The 25,298-nt window shown below is 43.7% G+C and overlaps 2 protein-coding genes across 9 annotated transcripts in view; both read right to left on the bottom strand.

The window, feature by feature from the left end:
- Positions 1-1,008: 1,008 nt before the first annotated feature.
- SLC25A5 (solute carrier family 25 member 5) lies at positions 1,009-3,861 on the bottom strand. Its single transcript, XM_003414785.4, has 4 exons — positions 3,640-3,861; positions 2,162-2,648; positions 1,807-1,947; positions 1,009-1,413 (listed from the first exon to the last, which is right to left on the bottom strand). The coding sequence occupies exons 1-4, from the start codon at positions 3,748-3,750 to the stop codon at positions 1,256-1,258; spliced, it is 897 nt and encodes a 298-aa protein (XP_003414833.1). The 5' UTR covers positions 3,751-3,861; the 3' UTR covers positions 1,009-1,255.
- A 720-nt stretch (positions 3,862-4,581) lies between these two features.
- Positions 4,582-25,298, bottom strand: part of SLC25A43 (solute carrier family 25 member 43) — a 62,847-nt gene continuing 42,130 nt past the window's right edge. For 3 of the 8 annotated variants that reach the window (XM_003414786.4, XM_064277535.1, XM_023553864.2), the window contains 2 exons: positions 24,584-24,718; positions 4,582-23,452 (listed from right to left, as the gene is read on the bottom strand). In XM_003414786.4, coding sequence (XP_003414834.1) covers positions 23,252-23,452; positions 24,584-24,718 — 336 coding nt within the window. In that variant the 3' untranslated portion in view covers positions 4,582-23,251. Of the gene's footprint in view, positions 23,453-24,116; positions 24,506-24,575; positions 24,719-25,298 lie in introns of those variants that run through there. The other 5 variants (XR_010319634.1, XM_010594667.3, XM_023553863.2 and 2 more) reach the window with 5 other exon arrangements.

Genomic DNA, 25,298 nt, shown 5'->3' with positions numbered 1-25,298 from the left:
GGCATTATTATTATCCTCATTTTATAGATGAGGAACATTAAGGTTTAGAGAAATTAACTTGCCCAAGGTCCTCACAGAGCACACACAGCTAGTAAATGGCAGAGTCCAGATTTTCAATCCAGAACTGACACCAGAACAGAACTAACTAAGCTATATCACAATTCAGTACTTGGCACACAAAGAAAGCCTCTAGGACTAAAGAGATCTCCTGAGCATTAATGCATGCAGTGCAGACCCAGTCTGTTAGCAGCCCTTATATATGCCGGGTATGGGCTGTGGCCTCAGGAGTTTTACTTGTGCGCGCGCATCACCTAGCCTATCATTTTCTTTTAACGTTGTGGCTTGACAGACATGATGCTTTACTCTTCACACAAATCTCATGTTACAGGCAAAACCCACTGGATTTCTGAGCACTAATGAGGAGCTACAGAAATTGAAAAACATTCACTCGGACTCCAAATTTGGATATGTTTATCTAAAATAAAGATATACGTCCTCCATTGACTAGGCTCATTTAGCAAAATGCAAATGCTACCGTTTCTCTTTTAGAGTGAGCTTTGAGGTCGGGCCATAATCGCACCATAATCTTCAACAGCACTGCAGTCTCAGCACTATGTAAGTGCAAGTGCTAATCCTCTGCTCTGAATGGCTCGAGCCAGGCGAAGATGACGGATGGTAACCGGATGAAAATTGGTTAACTATATTATATCTCTGGATTAATAACCACAGGAATAGGAAAGGTGGGGCACAGTACTTTTTGGAGAAAGCTCATTCAGCTATGCCAATCCAAAGGCAACATGCCAGTGCCTTTTGGATGCACTGGGCCTCAATTTCATTTTGCTAATGTATTGGGAGTGTTCACAGGTCACACCACCAAGTTATTCCTTGATAAATGGATGGCTGAGGATTGATTTTCAAAGAAAGCTCTTCATCCCAGAAGCTTAGACCCATAGCTGTAGCATGTATGTAAAAGTAAACTGCAAGCAAGCAAAAACTGCATTTCAGATATTTTTATTTCTTCAAACTTTTTATTTATCAGGAGTGACTGAAATAAAAAACAGAACTGAGTCCCATCGTCATCAACACAGAAATGACTTTAAGAGAAAACTGGTCAGATGAATATTATTGCTTCCCATTTCCAACCAGCAGATAGTTGCTGTTGATAGACAGCCAACAGTCTGTCAAGAATGTTCAAGATATGTTATATATAACACAATATGCCTGTTCACAGGGGTAAACAAAGTAGGAAATAAACTTATGTGAACTTCTTGATTTCATCATACAAGACAAGCACAAAAGCACCACCCATGCCTCTGAGCACATTGGACCATGCGCCCTTGAAAAAAGCTTTGCCGCCTTCATCACGAGCAATCTTCCTCCAGCAGTCAAGTGTGCCTGTGTACATGATATCAGCTGCAAAGAATAAACATGGAATTGGTGACTGAGGGCAGATGAAAGGCCGAAAACTCAGTAGGACAAGAAGGGAGCCCTGCCTCCCTAAAAGCTAGTGTCCATTTTTGTAAACCCAACATTTACACATTCCCGTGAGCAATCGTCAACTATTAATGCTGTGACTAGAAAATAGGGATATGCAAACAACCCATTGGTCTTAACCTCTAGGACCATTTAAGCACTCTCATTCATAGTCATCTAACAGCCTACTCAAAGGCAGCTGTGACACAGAAGCTATCAGTCCCAACCCAGGATCCAAAGACTGCCATTTTTAAAGTCAGGCACTGCCAGTTTGTGGCCACAGCTTGCCCCATGCCCACGTCTCTGACTATCTCCTGCTCAGGTGGAACTTACTTCCTTTGCGCCCTGACTGCATCATCATGCGGCGACGAACAGTGTCAAATGGGTAGGAAGTCAACCCAGCCACGGACGTGACGGTCTGAGCTATCATCCAGCTGATGATGATGTGAGTATTCCTGGGATCTGGAAGCATTCCTGAGAAAAGGAAAGGAGACACTTTGACCAAAAAGCAGAGTTCTACTTAGTTGTGGTTTTCCACAACCCCCAAACATTTCCTCATCTCTACACTGGATGACCCTGGCTTTCTTAAGCAATTAAAAAAAAAAATCTCTGGAAAATTAGGCTGGCATAACAATCTTTTATAAATGGTCTCTTAACAATGCAGCTTCAAAGTACATCGCAAACTTACCCTTTGCAGTGTCATAGACACCGAAGTAGGTAGCTCGGTAGATGATAATACCCTGCACAGACACATTAAATCCTTGGTACAGGCCCTTAATCCCATCAGATTTGTAGATCTTAGCCAGGCAGTCACCGAGGCCTTTGAATTCCCTTTCGGCACCAGCTTTACCCACGTCAGCTGCTAGACGGGTACGAGCAAAATCAAGAGGGTATACAAAGCACAAGGATGTGGCCCCAGCAGCACCACCTGATGCCAGATTCCCTGCAAAGTAGCGCCAAAACTGGGTCCGCTTGTCCACACCACCCAGGAAGATCTCCTTATATTTATCTTTGAAGGCAAAGTTGAGAGCCTGGGTGGGGAAGTATCGGATGACATTGACCAGGTTACCACGCCAGAAGGACAGGACTCCCTGCTCCTTGGGGATACGGACCACACAGTCGATAATGCCCTTGTACTGCTTATCTGCAGTGATTTGCTTGCTGGCATGCTGCACCTGAGAGAGAACAAGCGGGCCAAGAGGGACATTTATAACCATGTAGAAGCTGAAAGGGAGGCGAAGATATCATCTCAATCAATGTCCTTTAAGGTTAGCTACCCGCCCCCCCCCCGCGCCCCCGCAACAAGTCTAGCCTTGGGTATCATACAGGTTGGACCCTCCTAAGCCCTGAAGCTGTCTCAGGTGGAAGAGGTGATATGCACCCTTACAGGCATTAAGCCTCCACCCATTTGGGTGGAGAGGGTGCACCCTCAAGAAGACTGTCACCTTTCTATCTGAGAGAAAGGTCATTACCTCAGACCCAGGTTCCACGGGCATTGAGTCCAAGGTAGGGTGCGGTCACCTTGATGACCTATACCTCAGGTCTCCTGCACTGCCTCCCTCCTGCTCCGCCCCAGCTCCTCTCCTAGAAGCGACTGTGCCGCCACCCCGACTTTCACCCAGGAGCTCCCTCTAGAGCCGGAGCGGAGAATGGCGAGGCGTAGGATGGCTGGCCGGGAGGCGGCGGCTGCGCGGGGGAGGTTGTAGAAGCACACGCGCTTCCCGGCACCGACTTCCGGCCCGGCAAGGTTTGCGCGCCACCCACGTTGGGGGGCATGGGACCGGCCGGCTTGGCCTCCCCCGGGCTGTTATTTCCTTGCCGCAACCTTGAGGTCCTCCGTAAGGCCCGGGGCTCCTCTTTCTCGCGCCTGCATTCAGGCTTCGCCCTTGACCCCAAAGCCCGGGGAGATAGTCGCTCGCAACTTGCCGCATCCGGGATGCTGAGCGCCTGGCCTTCCTCCCCTCCCTCCATCCCGAGCCCTTCCTAGGCACCTAAACTTTAAGTCCCTCGTGTTGGCCGTTTGGTCCGACTTTGTCGCGATCTCCGCCCCATCCCGTCACTTCCCCGGACACGTTTTAGAGTTGGCTCCCCTTCGCCCCTGGGGACCCTGGCTTTGTGCGCGACCCCTCCCCACTTCCTGGTTGGGCTCGCGACCCCTGGACTTACCTGCAGCAGGAGCTTGACCCGTTCGATGGGCGCTACCGCGGTCTTGGAGATGGCCGCAGCCACTCCACCTGCCAGGAAGTCCTTCGCGAAGGACACAGCGGCATCTGTCATGTTGAAAAAAAAGAAGGCAGGCGACAGCAGCAATGGGACACAAACCGGCTTTGACTCCGGGGCTTTGGGGCGGAGCAGAGCAAATGGCTGATTTATATACGGAGAGCCGGCGCCAAGGCAGCCGGCGTTGGGGGCGGGCCCCGAGCGGGAGCTGAGCCGCGGCGCTCGGGGCGGCAGCACCGCTGATTGGCTCAGGGCGCAGAGGGCCGAACCTCTGGGACCCGCCAGGGCGCCGCTCTCCCCGCGGCTCTGGGCCGACACAGCACCTGGTCCGGCAGAAGGACGGGGCGGGCCCAGGGAATACCCAGGATCTGGGCGCTGGAGCCTGAAGGGGGCGGGCCCTTCAAGGGGGGAAAAAGGGTGAGATCACGGTGTGCTTGGACAAACCCCCCTGGAGCAGGGCCAAGACCAGGGTGAGGGGAGTGAGGGACTCGTCTCAGACACAATACTTAAGAGGGCGCCAAAAAACTCAGTAATCGCAACAAATAGTACTTTAAAGCAATATTAAAAAAAAATTCCAATAAGCAATCTATGGCCGGTGGGCCAATCACCTGCGTTTTTAAAAATAAAGCTTAATTGGAGGCAAGTGAGGCAGGGACATGCAAGTGCAGGGTCAGATCCTGTCTTTATTTGCAATTTTGATAGTATGTTCAATCGTGGATTTTTTGCATTCATTTATTACTGTGGTAAGTATACAGGTAAGAAAACATTTGCCGTTTCATCATTCTTCACATGTACAGTTCAGTGCCGTTAAACATGTCCATCATGTTGTTCATCACCCTTAACCATTCCCGAATGTTCTGCATTAATTTTCATTCTTTAAAATAAAAAAAAAATTTTAATACTGCATTAAAAATTATCTATCTTGATTACCGAGTTGTTTTGGCTCGCCACCCCCCCCTTAAATTTTGTGTTGAAGTGAGTGCCTCACTCTCGTCACCCTATTCCTGGCCCTGCCATGGAGCTTCACCAATGAAGCCAGAGGAGGTTGGGGTAACCGGTCACAGCAGAGTGGAAACACTGCCGGCTTGTACCAGACCCTGGTTTGCAAATACAGTTTAACAAAGATCTTGCCAGAAATTGGCTCAGGAGAACCCAAAGCCTGGCAGAGGTGTAATTAAGGTATGGCAGGCAGGGCATGTGCCCTGGACACTGCTTGACGAGGGGCGCTAAGGAGCAGTTTCTATTGGCCATGGCAGTTTTCATCACTAGTTTGTAGCACATCATTCGACCATTTAAAACTAATTTCCCTTTGGTGAGTGGCATCTGCAGTCTTAAAAGGTAGCGAGCAAGCATCTAAGACACATCAATTATTCTCAACACACCTGTAGCAAACAAGAATGAAGAACACCAAAGACACATGGAAAATATTAGCCCAAGAGACAGAAAGGGCCACATAAACCAGAGACTCCACCAGCCTGAGACCGGAAAAACTAGATGGTGCCTGGCTACCTACAATGACTGCCCTGACAGGGAACACAAGAGAGAGTCCCTGACGGAACAGGAGAAAAGTGGGGTGCAGAACTCAAATTCTAGTAAAAAGATCGGACTTAATGGTCTGATTGAGACTAGAGGAACCCCAGAAGACCTGACCCCAGGACTCTCTGTTAACCCAGAACTAAAATCATTCCCGAAGCCAACTCTTCAGACAAAGATTAGACTGGATTATAAAATATAAAATGTTACTCATGAAGAGTGTGCTTCTTAGCTCAAGTAGATTGTTGTTGTTGTTGTTAGGTGCCGTCGAGTCGGTTCCAACTCATAGCGACCCTGTGCACAACAGAACGAAACACTGCCTGGTCCCACGCCATCCTTACAATCATTGTTATGCTTGAGCTCATAGTTGCAGCCACTGTGTCAATCCACCTCGTTGAGGGTCTCCCTCTTTTCCGCTGACCCTGTACTCTGCCAAGCATGATCTCCTTCTCCAGGGACTCATCCCTCCTGACAACATGTCCAAAGTATGTAAGACGCAGTCTCGCCATCCTTGCCTCTAAGGAGCATTCTGGCTGCAGTTCTTCCAAGACAGATTACAGTCCATGGTATATACTCAATATTCTTTGCCAACACCACAATTCAAAGGCATCAAATCTTCTTCGGTCCTCTTTATTCATTGTCCAGCTTTCACATGCATATGATGTAATTGAAAATACCATGGCCTGGGGCAGGCGCACCTTAGTCTTCAGGGTGACATCTTTGCTCTTCAACACTTTGAAGAGGTCTTTTGCAGCAGATTTGCCCAATGCAATGCATCTTTTGATATCTTGACTGCTGCTTCCATGGCTCTTGATTGTGGATCCAAGTAAAATGAAATCCTTGACAATTGAATTGAAATCCTTCAATCTTTTCTCCATTTACAATGATGTTCTGCTCATTGGTCCAGTTGTGAGGATTTTTGTTTTCTTTATGTTGAGCTGTAATCCATACTGAAGGCTGTGGTCTTTGATCTTCATTACTAAGTGCTTCAAGTCCTCTTCACTTTCAGCAAGCAAGGTTGTGTCATCTGCATATACAGGTTGTTAATGAGTCTCCTCCAATCCTGATGCCCCGTTCTTCTTCATACAGTCCAGCTTCTTGGATTATTTGTTCAGCATACAAATTAAATAGGTATGGTGAAAGAATACAACCCTGATGCACACCTTTCCTGACTTTAAACCAATCAGTATCCCCTTGTTCTGTCCAAACAACTGCCTCTTGATCTATGTAAAGGTTCCTCAAGAGCACAATTAAGTGTTCTGGAATTCCCATTCTTTGCAGTGTTATCCATAGTTTGTTATGATCCACACAGTCGAATGCCTTTGCATAGTCAATAGAACACAGGTAAACATCCTTCTGGTATTCTCTACTTTCAGCCAGGATCCATCTGACATCAGCAATGATATCCCTGGTTCCACGTCCTCTTCTGAAACTGGCCTGAATTTCAGCCGTTTTTGAATGATCTTCAGCAAAATTTTGCTTGCGTGTGATAATGATATGGTTCTATAATTTCCACATTCGGTTGGATCACCTTTCTTGGGAATAGGCATAAATATGGATCTCTTCCAGTCAGTTGGCCAGGAAGCTGTCTTCCATATTTCTTGGCATAGACGAGTGAGCACCTCCAGCACTGCATCTGTTTGTTGAAACATCTCAACTGATATTCATTCCATCAATTCCTGAAGGCTTGTTTTTCACCAATGCCTTCAGAGCAGCTTGGACTTCTTCCTTCAGTACCATCAGTTCCTGATCATATGCCATCTCTTGAAATGGTTGAATATTGACTAATTCTTTTGGGTATAATGACTCTGTGTATTCTTTCCATCTTCTTTTGATGCTTCCTGCATCATTTAATATTTTCCCCATAGAATCCTTCACTATTGCAACTCGAGGCTTGAATTTTTTCTTCAGTTCTTTCAGCTTGAAAAACACCGAGTGTGTTCTTCCCTTTTGGTTTTCCATCTCCAGCTCTTTGCACGTGTCATTATAATACTTTACTTTGTCTTCTCCAGACACCCTTTGAAATCTTCTGTTCAGTTCTTTTACTTCATCAATTCTTCCTTTTGCTTTAGCTGCTCCACGCTCAAGAGCAAGTTTCAGAGTCTCCTCTGACATCCATCTTGGTCTTTTCTTTCTTTCCTGTCTTTTCGGTGACCTCTCGCTTTCTTCATGGATGATGTCCTTCCACAACTCATCTGGTCTTCAGTCATTAGTGTTCAATGCGTCAAATCTATTCTTGAGATGGTCTCTAAATTTAGGTGGGATATACTCAAGGTCATATTTTGGCTCTCATGGACTTGCTCTGATTTTCTTCAGTTTCAGCTTGGACTTGCATATGAGGAATTGATGGTCTGTTCCACAGTCGGCTCCTGGTCTTGTTCTGACTGATGATATTGAGCTTTTCCATCATCTCTTTCCGCAGATGTAGTCAATTTGATTTCTGTGTGTTCCTACTGGTGAGGTCTATGTGTAGAGTTGCCGTTTATGTTGGTGAAAGAAGGTATTTGCAATGAAGAAGTCATTGGTCTTGCAAAATTCTATCATTCGATCTCTGGCATTATTTCTATCACCAGGGCCATATTTTCCAACTACTGATCCTACTTCTTTGTTTCCAACTTTCGCACTCCAATCACCAGTAATTATCAATACATCTTGATTGCATGTTCAATCAATTTCAGACTGCAGCAGCTGATGAAAATCTTCAATTTTTTATCTTTGGCCCTAGTGGTTGGTGCATAAATTTGAATAATAGTCGTATTAACTGGTCTTCCTTGTAGGCGTATGGATATTATCGTATCACTGACAGTGTTGTACTTCAGGATAGATCTTGAAACATTCTTTTTGACAATGCATGCAACACCATTCCTCTTCGAGTTGTCATTCCCAGCATAGTAGACTCTATGATTGTCCAATTCAAAATGGCCAATACCAGTCCATTTCAGCTCACTAATGCCTACGATATCGATGTTTATGCGTTCCATTTCATTTTTGATGATATCCAATTTTCCTAGATTCATACTTCATACATTCCAGGTTCCGATTATTAATGGATGTTTGCAGCTGTTTCTTCTCATTTTGAGTCATGCCACATCAGCAAATGAAGGTCCCGAAAGCTTGACTCCATCCACGTCATTAAGGTCGACTCTACTTTGAGGAGGCAGCTCTTCTCCAGTCATCTTTTGAGTGCCTTCCAACCTGGGGGGCTCATCTTCCAGCACTATATCAATGTTCCGCTGCTATTTGTAAGTTTTTCACTGGCTAATGATTTTCAGAAGTAGACTGCTGGGTCCTTCACCCTAGTCTGTCTTAGTCTGGAAGCTCAGCTGAAACCTGTGCTCCATGGGTGACCCTGCTGGTATCTGAACACTGGTGGCATAGCTTCCAGCATCACAGCAACGCATAAGCCCCCACAGTATGACAAACTGACAGACACGTGGGGGAGCTCAAGTAGATAAAAAAAAAAAAAGTAGATACGTGGGACTAAATAGGCAGTTCCTGTCCAGAGGTGAGGTGAGAAGGCAGAAAGGGACAGGAGCTGGTTGAATGGACATGGGAAATCCAGAGTGGAAGGGGGAGTGTGCTGTCACATTACAGGGATTGCAACTAGGGTCACATAATAATGTGTGTATAAATTTTGGTATGAGAAACTAACTTGAGTTGTAAACTTTTACCTAAAGCACAATTAAAAAAAAAAAACCTAATTGCCATAGGCGGTATTTTCTGTAAATGGACCCCTGCCCAAAGGACTGGGTTGAGGGTGGGGAAATGATTTTAGCTAGAAGCCAAATGTAGAGGTTGTACCGAAAGGGTTAAGAGGCTGTGTGAGCTAGGCTGGCGTTTGGCTCCCTGGACCCCAGGTAAAGTACTCTTGGAATGGGTAGATTTCTGAACTCCAGAAATATTTAGAGGAATCAATAAAATTAGATTGACAGCCATTGGGTCCATCGAGAAGTGTCTACCAAACCCAATTAGTCTGCATTTACCGCACATGCCCTTCAAAACTTATTGGTTGGCGTGATGCACTCTGAGGTTCAGAGCCGGAGCAGATAGTGTAATCACAAATCCTATGGCTAAAGAAATCACAACAGTGCTTCCAAAAATATGGATGACTGCTGAAAACTGCAACTGCAGCTGAAGTGTAGATGGCCACACTTCAGGATTCTGAAAGACAAAATGCCACAGGCCCTTGCATGCTGAAGGCATACTGGGCGTATCCCTCATTTTTCTTTCCTGCCCTCTCCCACCTCCTCCAGAAAAGACCTGCCTGCTAAAGGACCCAGTTGTTGTTAGGTGCTGTTGAGTCGATTTTTCATTCACAGCCACCCCATGTGACAGAGTAGAATTGCCCCATGGAGTTTTCTAGGCTGTAACCTGTGCGGCAGCACATCTCCAGATCTTTCTCCTGCAGAGCCGCTGGATAGGTTCGAACCGCCAGCTTTTAGATTAGCAGCTGAGCACTTAACTGGTGTGCCACCAAGGCTCCTTTTTAAAGGATCTAGAGAAACTTACAGTTAGGGTTCCTCCAGGATTGTCAACCCTTCCTCTACAAGTATACTTTACAATTTGGTAGTTTTCCCAAGAACCCCCACAATCTAAAGTGACGAGCGCAAATGACAGGTGTTCAAAGAAGAGCACTTTTGAATCTAGTTTTGTGGACTTGGCGAGAAATCTTCGAACGGTACCATTGAGAGGCTGCTATATTTCTCATTAGCCTATTATAACAGAGATGCAGCTGGATACAGAAATGACCTTGCAGTACTACAGCTTAAGGGGATGGTAAAGTATATTCCCTGAACATTAAAGTCACTCCTTTACCTCTACTGGTGAGAGAAACATCCGCTCCAGCAAAAAACTCCTTAGGTTATTTTATTTGGAGGGGAAGTGGTTTTTCTAACCCAGTTCAAAATAAAATGCAAAATCTTTCTTGTTTGAATTCTTGACATTCCTTTTAATGCATTTTTTTCAAATGCTAATTGCTCCTTGATACACCTTGCCACATCTGCTGCTCCCTTTGAGCACGGCCCCATTGTTAAGGAGTTAACAATTGTTAAGGATTCTTAACAATATTAAGGATTCTGACTCATAATGGCCCTGTAGGACCAGGTAGAACTGCCCCATAGGGTTTCCAAGGCTGTAACGGAAACAGGCTGCCTCATCTTTCTCCTGTGGAGCGGCTGGTGGGTTACAACGGCCAACCTTTCAGTTAACAGCTGAGCGCTTAACCACTGTGCCAGCAGGGCTCCTTTTGAGTGTGAAGCCCCCACTATATTCCCTCCCAGAACTCTTTTACCGGTTTAAGCATTCCACATTTACTGTTCTGTCAGATTTCTCTCTCCACAAAAAGATGATCAAGTTAGAATTTATCCCTTCTTAAAAAAAAAAAAAAATTTTTTTTTTTAGTCTTTGGTGTAGAATCAAGGGTAGTTTTATTGAAAATGAAATACAAGATGGGCCATTTAAAAGCAACTTCATGGCCTGGCTTGGTATTCTGCTAAATCCACTGTGAGCTGGACCTCCCCTGCTTGCCTATTATCATGTACACTTCAAGAAGTCAGACATTTCCGAAGTCAATATCTTTTGCTGTGTATATTTTTATCACACACATACACACACAAACCTGTCAAGGCCATGAAAGAAAAAAAAAAAGATGGCAAAACTGCCACAGATTTAAGGTGACATGATCACAAAAGGCCATGTGTGATTCTGGATTAGATCCTGGACCCCAAAAAAGGACATTGGCAAAAGAACTGGCAATATCTGAGGAAGATTGGTAGATTAGTTAATAGTATTGTACCAATACTAGTCTTAGTTACTGTGGTTATGTAAGATGTTAACATTTGAAGAAGCTGAGGGAAAGATAATGTGGAAATTCTTCATATTATTTTTTGATAAGTCTGCAAGTTAAAAAAGAAATTAATTCACTGAATACAATAAAATATATATATTTCAATTTTAAGTAAAAAATGAAAGAAAAGGAACCAGGAGCAAGAGCCCATGAAAATAGAGAATAATACTAATATCGATAGTGATGATGATGATGAGATATATGGCTGGTCAACTCATTAAAAACAAATTCCTCCGGTGAGGCGTAGTAGGGGCTCTGTGCTAGTAACTATTGTGTTTCTGGAAGCTATGTAGAAAGAAAGTATAATAAAGAAAGAGGAACTAATGCTAAGGCAATGCCTAGCATTGCTCAAGAAAAAACAAGGAAGAGGGTCAGAAATGATACTTAGGGCCTTGGATATCTATGTACCAACACCCAGAATATGGGTAATAAAGTGAATGTAAAATGTTAATACAAGGAGGAAAACAGTTTTATAGGCATCATTCAGTCTTGGTAGGATGGGACTTCTGATTGGCATCTGGAAAAAGAAGGATGAACCTGATCCAGAGAGGTACCCTATATGAGAGGAAGAGTAGTAGTATATGAAACAATTCATTGGCCAGATGGTGGAAAGTATTCAGTAAGATTGAAAAGGAGGGGAGAGGAGGAGTGTGCTGTCACATGAGAGGGACAGCAGCTAGGGTTACATAGTGAGGTGTGTATAAGTTTTTGTATGAGAGACTGACTGGATTTGTAAACTTTCACTTAAAGCACAATAAAAAAAAAAGAATGAAAACAAGAAATGAAAGAGACTGGAGTTGTGGAAGTATACAAGACACTGCCCAGATAGATAAAAGATATAAATAATGTTTCATCAAACTGTCACATAGGCAAGAAACGGTGATCAGAGACATAAACCACCTGAATATCTGCTGGAAGTTTTATTGTTCTAACAGCAACCCATCTGATACTTCTTGACTCTCTTGCTGATAATTAAGCTCTCATAAGACTGAAGAAGCTAGGGGTGAAATCGCTAAACTGGGCTTAATCCTGACAATAAATAAAGAAGATCTGGTTAGCAAGGTGAAAGGGACAAGAATCTTGGGGACAGTGACCATGCCATCTGGATTTGTTACACAAAAGAATGTTGGGCATGGCATGGTTAGATAGGTTAATTAAGTAGGTGTGTGTGTGTGTGTTTGGGGGTGGGGTTTAGACTTCAAAAGGACCAGAGAAAAGTATGACCGCCTGGTCAAACACCAAAAGAGAAAGATAGCTCAAAGGAAGAGGGATTTCAAAAATAAAATTCAGAACTGTATAATTTGGAGAAATTCCAGTGAGAAATTAAAAAGGGAGAGAGAGATAGTTAATAAACTAAAGTGTCCTTATGGATTATTCTCTGATGAGCTCAGATTTTAAAAGGACGTGTATAGATGACAGAAGGAGGGCTAGGTTTCCAAGGGCAAAGACCAAGGAGTATCGTGGATTTCTAGGAACTGAGTCATAAAGGCTAAAGTCCAGAATAAACCCAGGCTTATAAAATGGGAGGTACCACAATAAAGGTTCTAATGCTCTATTTAGTGCAAGGCATTTAAGGATGAGAAGATAGAGCTTAATGGCAGAACATGCGAAAAAGGACTGAGGGTCTTCACTGACTGTGAGTTGACAGTGCCAAAAATGCTCATGAGTCTTAGTTGGACTATGAGAATGGTAGTGAACAGATCAGGGGGCATTTCAGTCTCACTTAGGTCTCTGGTGGCCAGCCCATAGAATTTGGTGTTCAATTCTGAATGCCATGTTTAAGAGGGCTTTGACAAACGGAAACATATTTTAAAAATGCAATCAGGAAAGTGAAGTGATGTCATACAAGAAATGGCTGAATGAATGAGAGATATTTAACTGGGAAGGAGATTTGGGTGAAGGGGGGACATCATAACTGTCTTCATAACTGAAGAACTGTCAGGTAGAAGAAACTTATTCTGTATGGAATTAACACCAGCTGGTAGAAGTTTCAGGAAGGTTGACTCTAAGTCAACAAGAAATAACTTTCTAAAATCTGAGCGACTTAGAGGTGGAATGGGTTGCTTTATGATGTGGTGAACTTCTTGTCACTGGAAATGTTAAAAGTTGAGATGGAATAACCACTTGTTAGGGACACTGTGGAGATCGCTATGTTGGCTGGGAAGAGAGTACTATACGGCCCCTTCCAATCCTAAGATTCTGTGGCTCTAATACTTTTGTACATATAATATTGAATAGACTTGAGCATCTGATTTTAGCAATCTGGGACAAAATAGAGAGAAGTAGTTTAGTCCAATGGTTAAGAGGGTGAGCTCTGGAGTCAGACTGTTTGAGTTGAAATACTGGCTCTGCCACTTGGTAGTTGTCAAGCCTTGGGCACATTGTTTAACTTCTGGACAGGTGATTTTATTCAGGTGTAAAATGGGAAGGATAATAGTACCCATACCTCAAAGGATTGTAGGGACAATTAAATGAGATAATGGATGAATAGAACAGAGTCTGGGACATAGTGAGCATTCAGAAAGTGTTAGATTTTCATTAATATTAAGAAAAACACTAACTTAGGTTGAACAACTCTGAGTTTTAATGAACAATGAACTCCACCCTGCTTAGGCAGTCCTCAGTCCCACGTACCCAGGTAAAGACCCTACCTATAATTTGTCGACTGTGTCAGAAGCCACATAAGCAAGATTTGAGGCCCTAAGAGGTACCAAGAAAAAGCACTCTCAGTTTTCAGACCTGGTTTACATTTTCAATATGGAAGACTGTAATGTCACAGTTGTGTTTGCACAGTGTAATTACTGAGGAGAGAACAAGGTTCATCGTTTGTGGGCCAGTCTTCCTGCCTCTAGTCCTTCACTACTCCAGTTTCTGGAACAATCTTGCTCACATCCAGTTTTCATCACGTTGCCTATGTTGATCAAGAAACTCGTGACTCCTCCTTGCTTATTAGATCAAACCAAAATTCTTCAGCTTATCTTTTGAAGTCTTTTCTCCCCCTCCCCACCCCAAATCTGCTGCAAAAGACCTCTTTAAAGTGTTAAAAAGCAAAAACATCACTTTGAGGACTAAGGTGCGCCTGAACAATTGCCTCACATGCATGTGAAAGCTGGAGAATGAATAAGGAAGAATGAAGAAGAACTGACGCCTTTGAATCATGGTGTTGGTCAAGAATATTGAATATACCATGGACTGCCAGAAGAACGAACAAATCTGTCTTGGAAGAAGTACAGCCAGAATGCTCCTTAGAAGCAAGGATGGCCAGACTTTGTCTCCTGTACTTTGGACATGTTATCAGGAGGGACCAGTCCCTGGAGAAGGACACCATGCATGGTAGAGGGTCAGCGAAAAAGAGGAAGACCCCCAACGAGATGGATTGACACAGTGGCTGCAACAATGGGCTCAAACATAGCAATGATTGTGATGATGGTGCAGGACTGGACGGTGTTTTGTTCTGTTGTACATAGGGTCACTATGAGTCAGAATTGACACAACGGCATCTAACAACAACAACCCACCCCCCAACCCAATTTGTGGAAGGATTTTATTTCTGGACTCTGGCAGGCTTAGAAAGCATTTGGTAGATTCCATCCTTGGGGTAACTGCTTTAAAAAAACAACACAACAGTCTTATTGAGGCATAACTGGCACACAGTAAACTGTACATATTGAAAAGTATACAATCTGATAAATTTTTACATATGTGAAAATATCTTGTCTTAGGCTGGGTTCTCTGAAGGAGCAAAATCAGTGAAACATGTGTAAATATAAACACATAGAGAGAGATTTAATTCAAGGAAATGGATCACACAATTGTGGAGACTGGCAAATCCTAAATCTGTGGGCCAGGAGTCAGACTGGAGGCGTCTCCCGACTCACGAACCCAAAATCTGCAGGTCAGGCGGCAGGCTGCTGGCTCACATCCCACATCCCAAGATCCAGAGGTCAGAAGATGAGGAGTCGGACGCAAGATCCAGAGCAAGAGTGAGCCTTGCTGTAACATCTATTTATATACTGGAGGCAGGATATGTCCTCAAGGAAACGCCACTCTCAACTGATTGGCTGCTCATAGCAGACCTCATTGTCGAGGTGATTACATTATATCAGATCTCATCATGGAGATGACTACATTATGTTACAGTATGGAAGAGCAATCAATTCAATGTCTGCCAAATTACCGAGAATCATAGCCTAGCCAAACTGACACATAACATTAACCATCACACGTTTCACACCTGTGCGAAAACACCTGTGACACCACCACCACAATTAAGATAGTGAACATATCCATAACCTCCGACATTTTCTTTCTTGTGCTTCTTTCTCTCCTCTCCATCCCTCCATATGCAAGTAACCACTGATCTTCCTTCTGTCACTTTAGTTTTCATTTCCTAGAGTTTTCTATAAATAGAATCATACAGTATGTACTTTTGTTTTGGGGAGGGGATTAGCTTTTTTCAGCATAATTGACATTCATCCATGTTGTATGTATCAATAGTTAACTCCTTTCTGTTGCTAAGTAATATTCCATTGTATGGATATACCACATTTTCTTTATCCATTCATCAGTTAATAGACATTTGGGTTATTTCCATCTTTGGGCAATTTTGGATAATACTGCTGTGAACATTTGTGTGCACATGTTTTCATTTCTCTGAAGTATATCTGTAAGAGTATTGAATTGCTGGGTCATACGGTAACTCTACGTTTAACCATGTGAGGGATTGCCACACTGTTTTCCAAAGTGTACCATTTTGCCTTCCTAACAGCAGAGTAAGAGAGTTCTGGTTCCTCTGTATCCTGAGGCCTTTCTTTAACCACCATTTCCTTGATGTCATTTCTTGTTGCCTCCCCCTCACAAGAGTTTCTTCCCATTCACTACTTTGGTGGTCCAATTCTGTACCTCGGTGCCATCTGTCTGCTTATGAAACTGAAATTTTATACCCGGTTACCCCTCTCCCCTTAACTCCAGATTTGTCTTGGTTTGCTTAGGACAGTCCTGGTTTATGCCTCTTATTCTGATATAAATTATGGTGTTGGCGAAGAACATTGAATATACCGTGGACTGCCAGAAGAATGAAAAAAATCTGTCTCGGAAGAAGTTCAACCAAAATGCTCCTTAGAACCGAGAATAGCAAAACTACGTCTCACAGACTTTGGACACGTTATCAGGAGGGATCAGTCCCTGGAGAAGGACATCATGCTTGGTCAAGTAGAGGGTCAGCAAAAAAGGAAAATCCTGAACAAGATGGATTGACACAGTGGCTGCAACACTGGGTGTCTTAGTTATCTAGAGCTGCTATAACAGAAATACCACAAGTGGATGGCTTTAACAAAGAGAAATTTATTTCCTCACAGTGGTTGTTAGGTGCCATCGAGTCACTTCCAACTCATAGCGACCCTATGTACCACAGAATGAAACACTGCCTGGTCCTGCACCATCCTCACAATCATTGTTATACTTCAGCATAACATTGTTGCAGCCACTGTGTCAATTCATCTCGCTGAGTCTTCCTCTCTTTTGCTGACACTCTACCAAACATGACGTTCTTCTTCAGGGACTGATCTTTCCTGACAACATGTCCAAGGCGACATCTTTAGTTTTCAACACTTTAAAGAGGTCCTTTGCAGCTGATTTACCCAATGCAATGCATCTTTTGATTTCCTGACTGCTGCTTCCATGGGTGTTGTGGATCCAAGTAAAATGAAATCTTTGACAACCTCAATCTTTGCTCCGTTTATCATGATGTTGCTTATTGGTCTAGTTGTGAGAATTTTTGTTTTCTTTATGCTGATGTGTCATCCATACTGAAGGCTATGGTCCTTGATCTTCATCATTTAAGTGCTTCAAGTCCTCTTCACTTTCAGCAAGCAAGTTTGTGTCATCTGCGGAACACAGGCTGTTAATAAGTCTTCCTCCAATCCTGATGCCCCGTTCTTCTTCATATAGTCCAGCTTCTTGGATTATTTGCTCAGCATACAGATTGAATAGGTATGGGGAAAAGATAAAACCCTGATGCACACCTTTCCGGACTTTAAACCATGCAGTATCTCCTTGTTCTTTGAATGCCTTCCAACCTGGGGAGCGCATCTTCCAGCACTATATCAGACAATGTTCTGCTGCTATTCATAAGGTTTTCACTGGCTAATTCTTTTCAGAAGTAGACTGCTGGGTCCTTCTTCCTAGTCTGTTTTAGTCTGGAAGCTCAGCTGAAACCTGTCTGCCATGGGAGACTCTGCTGGTATTTGAATACTGGTGGCATAGCTTCTGGAAACCCTGGTGGTGTAGGGGTTAAGTGCTATGGCTGCTAACCAAAAGGTTGGCAGTTCGAATCCACCAGGCACTCCTTGGAAGCTCTACAGGGCAGTTCTACTCTTTCCTATAGGGTCGCTATGAGTCGGAATCAACTCGACGGCACTGGGTTGGGCATAGCTTCCAGCATCATAGCAACACACAAGCCCCACAGAACGGCAAACTGACAGACACGTGGCGGTCCTCACAGTAAAGTAGGCTGAAAGTCCAAACTCAGGGCATTACCTCCAGGGGAAGGCTTTCTCTCTCTGTTGGCCTTCTCATCAATCTTCCCCAGACTATATGCAGGGACTCCGGGCCCAAAGTACCCACTCTGTTCCTAGCACTGCTTTCTTGGTGCTATGAGCTCCCCCTGTCTCTCTGCTTGCTTCTCTCTTTTATATCTCAAGAGATTGCCTCAAGACACAGTCCAATCTTATAGATTGAGTCCTGCCTCACTAACACAACTGACACCCATCTTCCCTCATTAACACCATAGAGGCAGGATTTACAATATGTAGGAAAATCACACAATACCAGAAGTCATGGCCCAGCCAAACTGATGTACACGTTTTTGGGGGGACATAATTCAAGCCATGACAGTGGGTTCAAGCATAAGAATGATTGTGAGGATGGCGCAGGACTGGGCAGTGTTTCGTTCTGTTGTACCAGGGTTGCTATGAGTCGGAACTTACTCGATGGTACCTAACAAGAACAACATCCTGAACCATAACTATTAATAGTATCCTGGTGTATTAGCTTTCTATTGCTGTTGTAACAAATTACCACAAAATTAGTGGTTTAAAACTACACGAATTTATTATCTTAACAGTTCTGGAGGTCAGAAGTCTGACATGAGTTGCAGCAGGCTAAAATCGAGATGTCGGTAGGGTTGCCTTCCTTTCTGGAGGCTCTCAGGGGAAAAGCTGTTTCCTTGCTCCTTTAGGTTGTTGATTGAATTCAGTTTCTTGTGGCTGTAGAACTGAGGTCCCTATGTCCTTGCTGGCTGTCAGCTGAGGGCAGGTCTCAGCTTTTAGAAGCTGCCCACATTCCTGGGCATGTTCCTGGAATGTCTTCAAAGCCAGCAATGGCAAGCTGAGTCCTTCTTATGCCTCACTTTCCTTGCCTCTACTTCTGTCTTTGCATCTCTCTGACCCCTTCTACTGCCTTCCTCTGTCACTCTTAAGGACTCACGTAATTAGATTGAGCCCACCCAGATAATCCAGGATAATCTCCCCATTTTGAGGTCTTTAATGTAATCTCATCTGCAAAGTCCCTTTGGCCATGTGAGGTAACATATTCATAGGTTCTGGGGATGAGGAAATGGACATTTTTGGAGGACCATTGTTCTGCCTACCATAACCGGTTTGGACACGGAGAACCTATGCTCCAGCCGACTGACCACTGGACTTCTCTACTTGGATGTCTCACAGGCATTTCAAATTGAGCATGTTCCCACCAAAACTGTGACTCTCCATAGTCTTCCCCACATCAGCAAATGGCAACATCATCTACCTTGTTACCCAAGTCAAAAGCCAAAAAACCTAGGTGCTGTCCTGGATCCCTTCCTTTCTTCTACTTCCTACATTCATCCCCTCAGCAAATCCTGCTGAGTCTAACTCCAAAATGTCTTGAACTCATTCACTTGTCTCCATCTTTTTTGCCACCAATTCTGATCCAGGCAACCATTATTTGTTGCTTGGCCTTCTGTAATATTGTCCATTACAGGCTTGCTTCTCTCCAATCCATTATCCACACAGCAACCACAGTGGTTTTTTAAAAATGACTATCAAGTTGTATCACCTCTCTGCTTAGAAACCTTCAATGACTTTACTCTGCATTTAGAATAAAATCTGAGAAATGAAGTCGTGATGCATGCCACGACATAAACCTTGAAAATATTATGCTGAGTGAAATAGTCACAAAAGGACAAATACCTTATGATCTCACTTATACGAAAGAGACAAATACATAGAAACTAAAGCTTATTAGTGGTTACCAGGGGTGGGGGAGAGGGGGAAAGGGAGATTTACTGTTTAGGAGGCACTGAGTTTTCTGGTTTTACTTTTATGTAAATGGTAGTGGAATAAGGACAGTGCCAATGGTTGCACACCATGAAGATTGTAATCAGTGTCACTGAATTGTACATATAAAAATTGTTGAATCAGCAAATGTTCTGTTATGTATATTGTTGTTGTTGTGTGCCTTCAAGTTGATTCTGACTCATAGAGACCCAACGTGACAGAGTAGACCCAATGTGACAGAGTAGACCCAACGTGACAGAGTAGAACTGCCCCCATAAGATTTTCAAGACTGTAATCTTTACAGGAGCAGATTCCCAGGTCTTTCTCTCACAGAGCCTGCTGGGTAGATTTGAACCGCCAACCTTTCGATTAGGAGCTGAGCAATTTAAGCATTGTGTCATCAGGTGCCAGAATAAAATCTTAACTTCTTGGTCTGGCCCATATGGCTATGTATGATCTGGCTCTCTGTCCAGTCTCATCTCATACTCATCTCTCCCTCACTCATCACACTCTGGCTACACTTGCCTCCTTTCTGTTCATCGAGCCCTTTTCCATTTCCAGACTTTCGCACTTGCTGTTCCTTCTGTTTGGAATGTCTTCTCCCTATTCTCTGCCTGGCTGGCTCATTCTCATTCTTCAGCTCTCATCTCAAAGGTCTCCTCCCAAGGAGACCTTCCCTGGTTCCCCGATTTAAAGTATCTCCCTCATCCTCACCTAATTCTCTAACAAAGCACCCTGTTTATTTCCCTCATAACATTACAGTCTATAATTACCTAACTTACTGATTAGTTTGTTATTCACTGCTGCCCTCAGGAGACTGTAAGCTCCGTGAGGGCAAGGACCTTATCTGCCTCGTTACTGTTAGCTGCCACTGAGTTAATTCCGACTCATGGCAATCCCACGTCTGCAGAGCAGAACTGGTTCATGGGATTTTCAAGGCTGCGACCTTTCAGAAGCAGATCACTGGGCCTTACTTCTGAGGTGCCTCTGGGTGGGTCTGAACCACCGAGCTTTCAGTTAGTAGTCCAGCAACCCTATAGGACAGAGTAGAACTGCCCCATAGGGTTTCCAAGGCTGTAATCTTATAGAAGCAGACTGCCACATCTTGCTTTTTCGGAGTGGCTGGCGGGTTCGCACCAACAACCTTTTCATTAGCAGCCAAGAGCTTAACCACTGCACCACTAGGGCTCCTTTTATCTGCCTTATGTACTTTATCCATAGTGCCTAGCAGTTGTTGAGTGAACATGAAGCCAGTCTTTTTACTCTATCCCAAACACCTTTTGTTTGCTTCCATTTCCGTGACACTGTATATGCCCTGCTTCAATCTGAAACGCCCTGCAACCTATTCTTAACCAATTAATGTCCCCTCACTTCCTTCAAAACTTAGCTCAAGACTCACTACCTCCACAAACTCCTGCTCATTACTAGTCCTCTCACCTGTGACAATCCCTCTACTCCTCTTCAATAAATATATATTGAGCCCCTTGGCAATCTGGTAATCAGTCGATACTATACCATCATATCTTTGCTAGTATTTGCTTTGTAATCATAGTTGTTTCACACATGTAGGCAGGTTGTGTTCCTTAAGACAGTAAATGACTCCTGGGTAAGTACCGTATCACACTTCTTTATAATTCTCCTAATGTATGTAGTCCAGTGTGGCGCCCACTCCCAGCCGTAAAGCAGAGCACTCCCCACATAGACCTCCAATCACATGCCTTTTAGGAACGGAGCTACAGTTTTAAAGAGTTGTTTGCAATTAGAAAAATGAGGCATATCCTTCTTCCCATTAAGTTTATCGAAAAAATAAAAACTGCAGCTCAGAAAACATTCCTATATATAACATTAGGAAGGGCTTGGTTATCTATCTCATCGTATTTGTAGATGAATATATAGAATGTATTAATATGCTATAAATAACCTGGTTAGGCTTTTAGATTTAGTAAAAATAAAAAAAAATTTTTTTGCAGCTTTCAGAACCTTCTAAAAAGTTGTACATTTCAAGGCAAATAAAGAGTAACACACATTAACTATTCACCGTGGGTAAAGAACTTGCCACCCTCTGAACTCTAACAAAGAGCCCTGGTGGCACAATGGTTAAAGTGCTCAGATGCTAACCGAAAGGTCAGAGGTTTGAACCCACCAGCTGCTCCATAGGAGAATGACGTGACAGTCTGCTTCCGCAAAGATGGCAGCCTTGGAAACTCTAGGGAGGCAGTTCGACTCCGTCCTACAGGGTTGCTATGAGCTGGAATCCACTTGACTGGCAACGGGTTTGGAACTCTAATGGACTGGGCTAGAGATGAGATTTTCGTGAGAAGATTAACTGCCATTCCCCATAAAACACACAGTCTCCCTCAGCAGCTGGAAAAATGAGTTAGTTTGGTATATTTAAATAGGACAAGCTTCTGAGAGTTCAGAGACCTTGGCCAGTATGTATTTAACCATAGTTCTTGTAACTCTAATTAGAAATAAATGACCAACACGTTACTTTTCTTTAAAAATAAATTTAATAGGAAAAATACTTTCAACATACTGAAACACCCTTTCTCTCTCTCTATATATATATAAATTGACAACCTGATATATTAATATTTTTCAAATCCATAGAAAGGCACTATTCGGTGGAATAATCCTGAAATTTGATTAAAAAAAAATCTAGTACCCTATGGAGCACAGTTCTATTCTGATACACATGGGGTTGCCATGAGTTGGAATAGACTTGATGGCAATTTTTTTTTTAATGTAAGACGTAACCATCGGGCAAAACCAAAAAAAAAAAAAAATCTAGTGCAGATGATTAGCCTGAAGTGCTTTTATTCAGTTACTTTTGTTTTTGGTATATGTGTCAAATGATCCATTTGATCCTTTCTAGGCAACTGGGACATCTTGTGAGCATAACTTATCTAAATAATTTATTTTCAGGATAGGCTTGCAATGCAAGTTAAAAATGCAGAGAATCCAGGCTGTTTGAACTGTTTGCTGTGTGTCCTCAAGCGAATTCTGGCTCGTAGTGACCCAGTATGACAGAGTAGAACTGCCCCATAGGGTTTCCTAGGCTGTAGTCTTTATGGGAGCAAATCACGAGGTCTTTTTTCCCTCAGAGAGGCTGGTGGGTTTGAATCTCTGACCTTTAGGTTAGCAGCTGAGGGCCACCATTGCGCCACCAGGGCTCCTTGCTTGAACTCTACATGACTTCAATTGGAAGATGGTTTTGGGGGGCATAATTAAGCCGTCTTGGTCAAATCTGCCTTCCTGAAATACAAGACTCTAAGCCTGGGATGTTTCAAATTTAAATAACAAGAGGATGGTTCTACAGCAATAGTGATCTTTTAAATGTTAAAAAGCTTTCATTTCATTTCATTTCTGGTAAAGCGTAATTTACACTGTGGTAGGTGCGCTCAGAAGGCAGCCAGAACAACTGTATTCACGAATAATTGTATTGTGAAGCCTTGGGTCAAACTGAGTGAAACCAGGTGGTAGCTGAGCTCATGAGGTGGAATCTGCTCGGCTACTGCCACTTCGACTGGTTGCTTTGAGAGTCATGGCAATGCCCCCTTCTTTGGCATCTAGTTTCTTCTACTCAGCATGTAAAGTGCACATTTTCTTATTGCCAGGCTTTGGTTATAAGATCGTGGGGGAGTGTCACCATGAAACAGTGGTGCTGAGAAACCTTCCCATGGGACAGGTGTCTGCAGGGACATTGCATTGGAGCTCAGCAATGGCGTCAGGCTAAGCCTTCTCATTTCCAAGAGCAGCAGACAGCAGGACCCTCTCATCGCTCTGCACAGGCACAATTATGAGGTTACACTCATCTGTGCCTGCAACACACCTTTAGTCAGTGCACATCCAGGTCCACGCAGTTTTACAGAGTTGGTTTTTTAGACTTTAGTGTTCTAGTTTTGAAGAACTTCTTTAATTCCCGTAATTCCTGAGGCTTTAAACTCTGATCCACCCCAGGGGTCAATTTATAACTCAGAGGAGACACAATGTAACCATTTTGATAAAGACAGATTCTCTTGCAGAACTCAAAGGTGCTAAACATAACTCCAAAATATGGAACTATCTGTTTAAAAAAAAAAAGAAATGAAAATCATGTTAAAATCCAGTTGAAGATACCTCTATGGGATCAAGGTGATGACAGCAACTTGAAAGGTTAGATAGGAAGCTTAGGGGGCAGTGAGTTTATGTTAATGGCAGAGAAAACAACTCAGGAAAGGAGGGTGAGAATGGTCACACAACTGGAAGAATGTAACCAGCATCACTGAATTGTACATGCTGAAATGGTTGAATTGGTGTATGTCCTGCAGTGTATACACAACAACAAAATGAAATAAATCGTTTGAAAAAATCCAGTTGAAGAACGAACATAATTCTTAAAGAGAAAACATTAGTGTGTCTGCAGTCAACTCGGATCAGGGCAAACTGAGGTGAACACTGTGGACAGGACAACATAGTAATTCTTGGCGGAATCAGGGAAGATGGTCAAGTGAAAGCTGGCACTGTGTGGGTGGTAGGAGAGGAATGAAGGCAACTGAAGGGTCTGCCCTGCGGAAGCACTGGGTCTGGGTTAATAGGCATGTAGGCCATCTACATTGCCTATCAACGTATACCTGCCTGGATCGGAACAGGGGCGGATTAACCAGTAAGCAAGGTACACACAGGCTTAATTGTGTTTACTTACTAATCTGTAGTGCACTGTAGCACTATGGATCAGTAAGTAAACACAATTAAGCCTGTGCATACCTTGCTTATTGGATACTCTGTCGCTGGTTCAGAATCATTTATATGACAACTACTGCATGAGCTCTTAACCTTTTTATTGGTCATGGAGTTCTTTGGGAACACAATGAAAGCTATGGACCCTTTCCACAGAGAGATGCACATATGCACAAACACACACATTTTGCATACAACTTTAGGATGGGGGCTTAGGCTCCCCATAGGGGTCTGTGAATTCCTATGTTAGGAGCCTCTACACCAATTCTCAGTTCCTCTGGGATGGGGTATGAAGACACACCAACAGTGTATATGGTCTCTTCTCTCCAGGGCTGATGGCCAGGCTGTTCTCACGGGCTTAGTGCTACTATCGGTGCCAGAGCGGGGGTTTCCAAGAAAACTGCGGGGGGCAATGACAAAAGAAGAGGGTGGAACTGGAAGACGCAGGGAAGCAGTAGAGACTGGCCACCCCTCTCACCTTCAGTAAGTTGGCTGTCAATCCATTCCAGAGCCCCAGCATCCCTTGGGTCTTTATAATCTGCCGGAAGCAGTCCACTGCTCCTGAGAAATGGACATCTACTCCTCCACAGTGGGGAAGATAGGGGCTATGAGCCTGGCAGGAAATGGAAGGTGGGATCGGGCAATTTAGTCACCAGGACATAAGTATTCTAGTCAAAGTAGCCAGCGTCTGAAGCCTGGACTCTAGGTGCTATGCTCCCGGCCAAAACGATGGCAAAGAATGGCTGCCACAGGGTTCTTCTGGTTCCATGGGCTTAGAATGTTAACATGTAGTAAAGTCATGACATCCCCATTCACATATTTGTGCTTTATTTTGCTTGGATAGAAGAAGCCATTTGGGATAAACTCAATTTCACACTTACATTACCTCTCAACCTATGCCTTCTGGGCATGATAAACACACCCCATGCCCTTCACAAGGAGCCCTGGTGACACAGTGGTTAAAGCAATCGACTGGTAACCGAAAGGCAAGCAGTTTGAAACCACTAGTGGCTCCGCGGGAGAAAGATGTGTCTACTTGGGGCCAGTGTAGCATTCTGTTGCTGTGGAACCAAGATTTCCCACATGGAAGGGGCAGTCTAGTATAACAGTAAGAACACCATAAACTCTGGAGTCAGACAAGTTGGGCTCTAGTCCTGGCCTCCTCACTTACTGGCCATGTTACCCTGGGCAAG

This window comes from Loxodonta africana, chromosome X (genome assembly GCF_030014295.1).
Source record: "Loxodonta africana isolate mLoxAfr1 chromosome X, mLoxAfr1.hap2, whole genome shotgun sequence".
In the NCBI taxonomy this organism is placed as follows: domain Eukaryota; kingdom Metazoa; phylum Chordata; class Mammalia; order Proboscidea; family Elephantidae; genus Loxodonta; species Loxodonta africana.
Note: the sequence above shows the minus strand (reverse complement) of the source record. Positions and strands in the feature narration are given on the sequence as shown.

Bases quoted from the DNA above. Each gene is read 5' to 3' on its own strand.
- SLC25A5 (XM_003414785.4), bottom strand. From the start codon at position 3,750: ATGACAGATGCCGCTGTGTCCTTCGCGAAGGACTTCCTGGCAGGTGGA. The intron at 2,649-3,639 runs GTAAGTCCAGGG...GTTCTCTCTCAG, and splicing joins GGGTCAAGCTCCTGCTGCAG to GTGCAGCATGCCAGCAAGCA. The intron at 1,414-1,806 runs GTAAGTTCCACC...TATTCTTTGCAG, and splicing joins GCAGTCAGGGCGCAAAGGAA to CTGATATCATGTACACAGGC.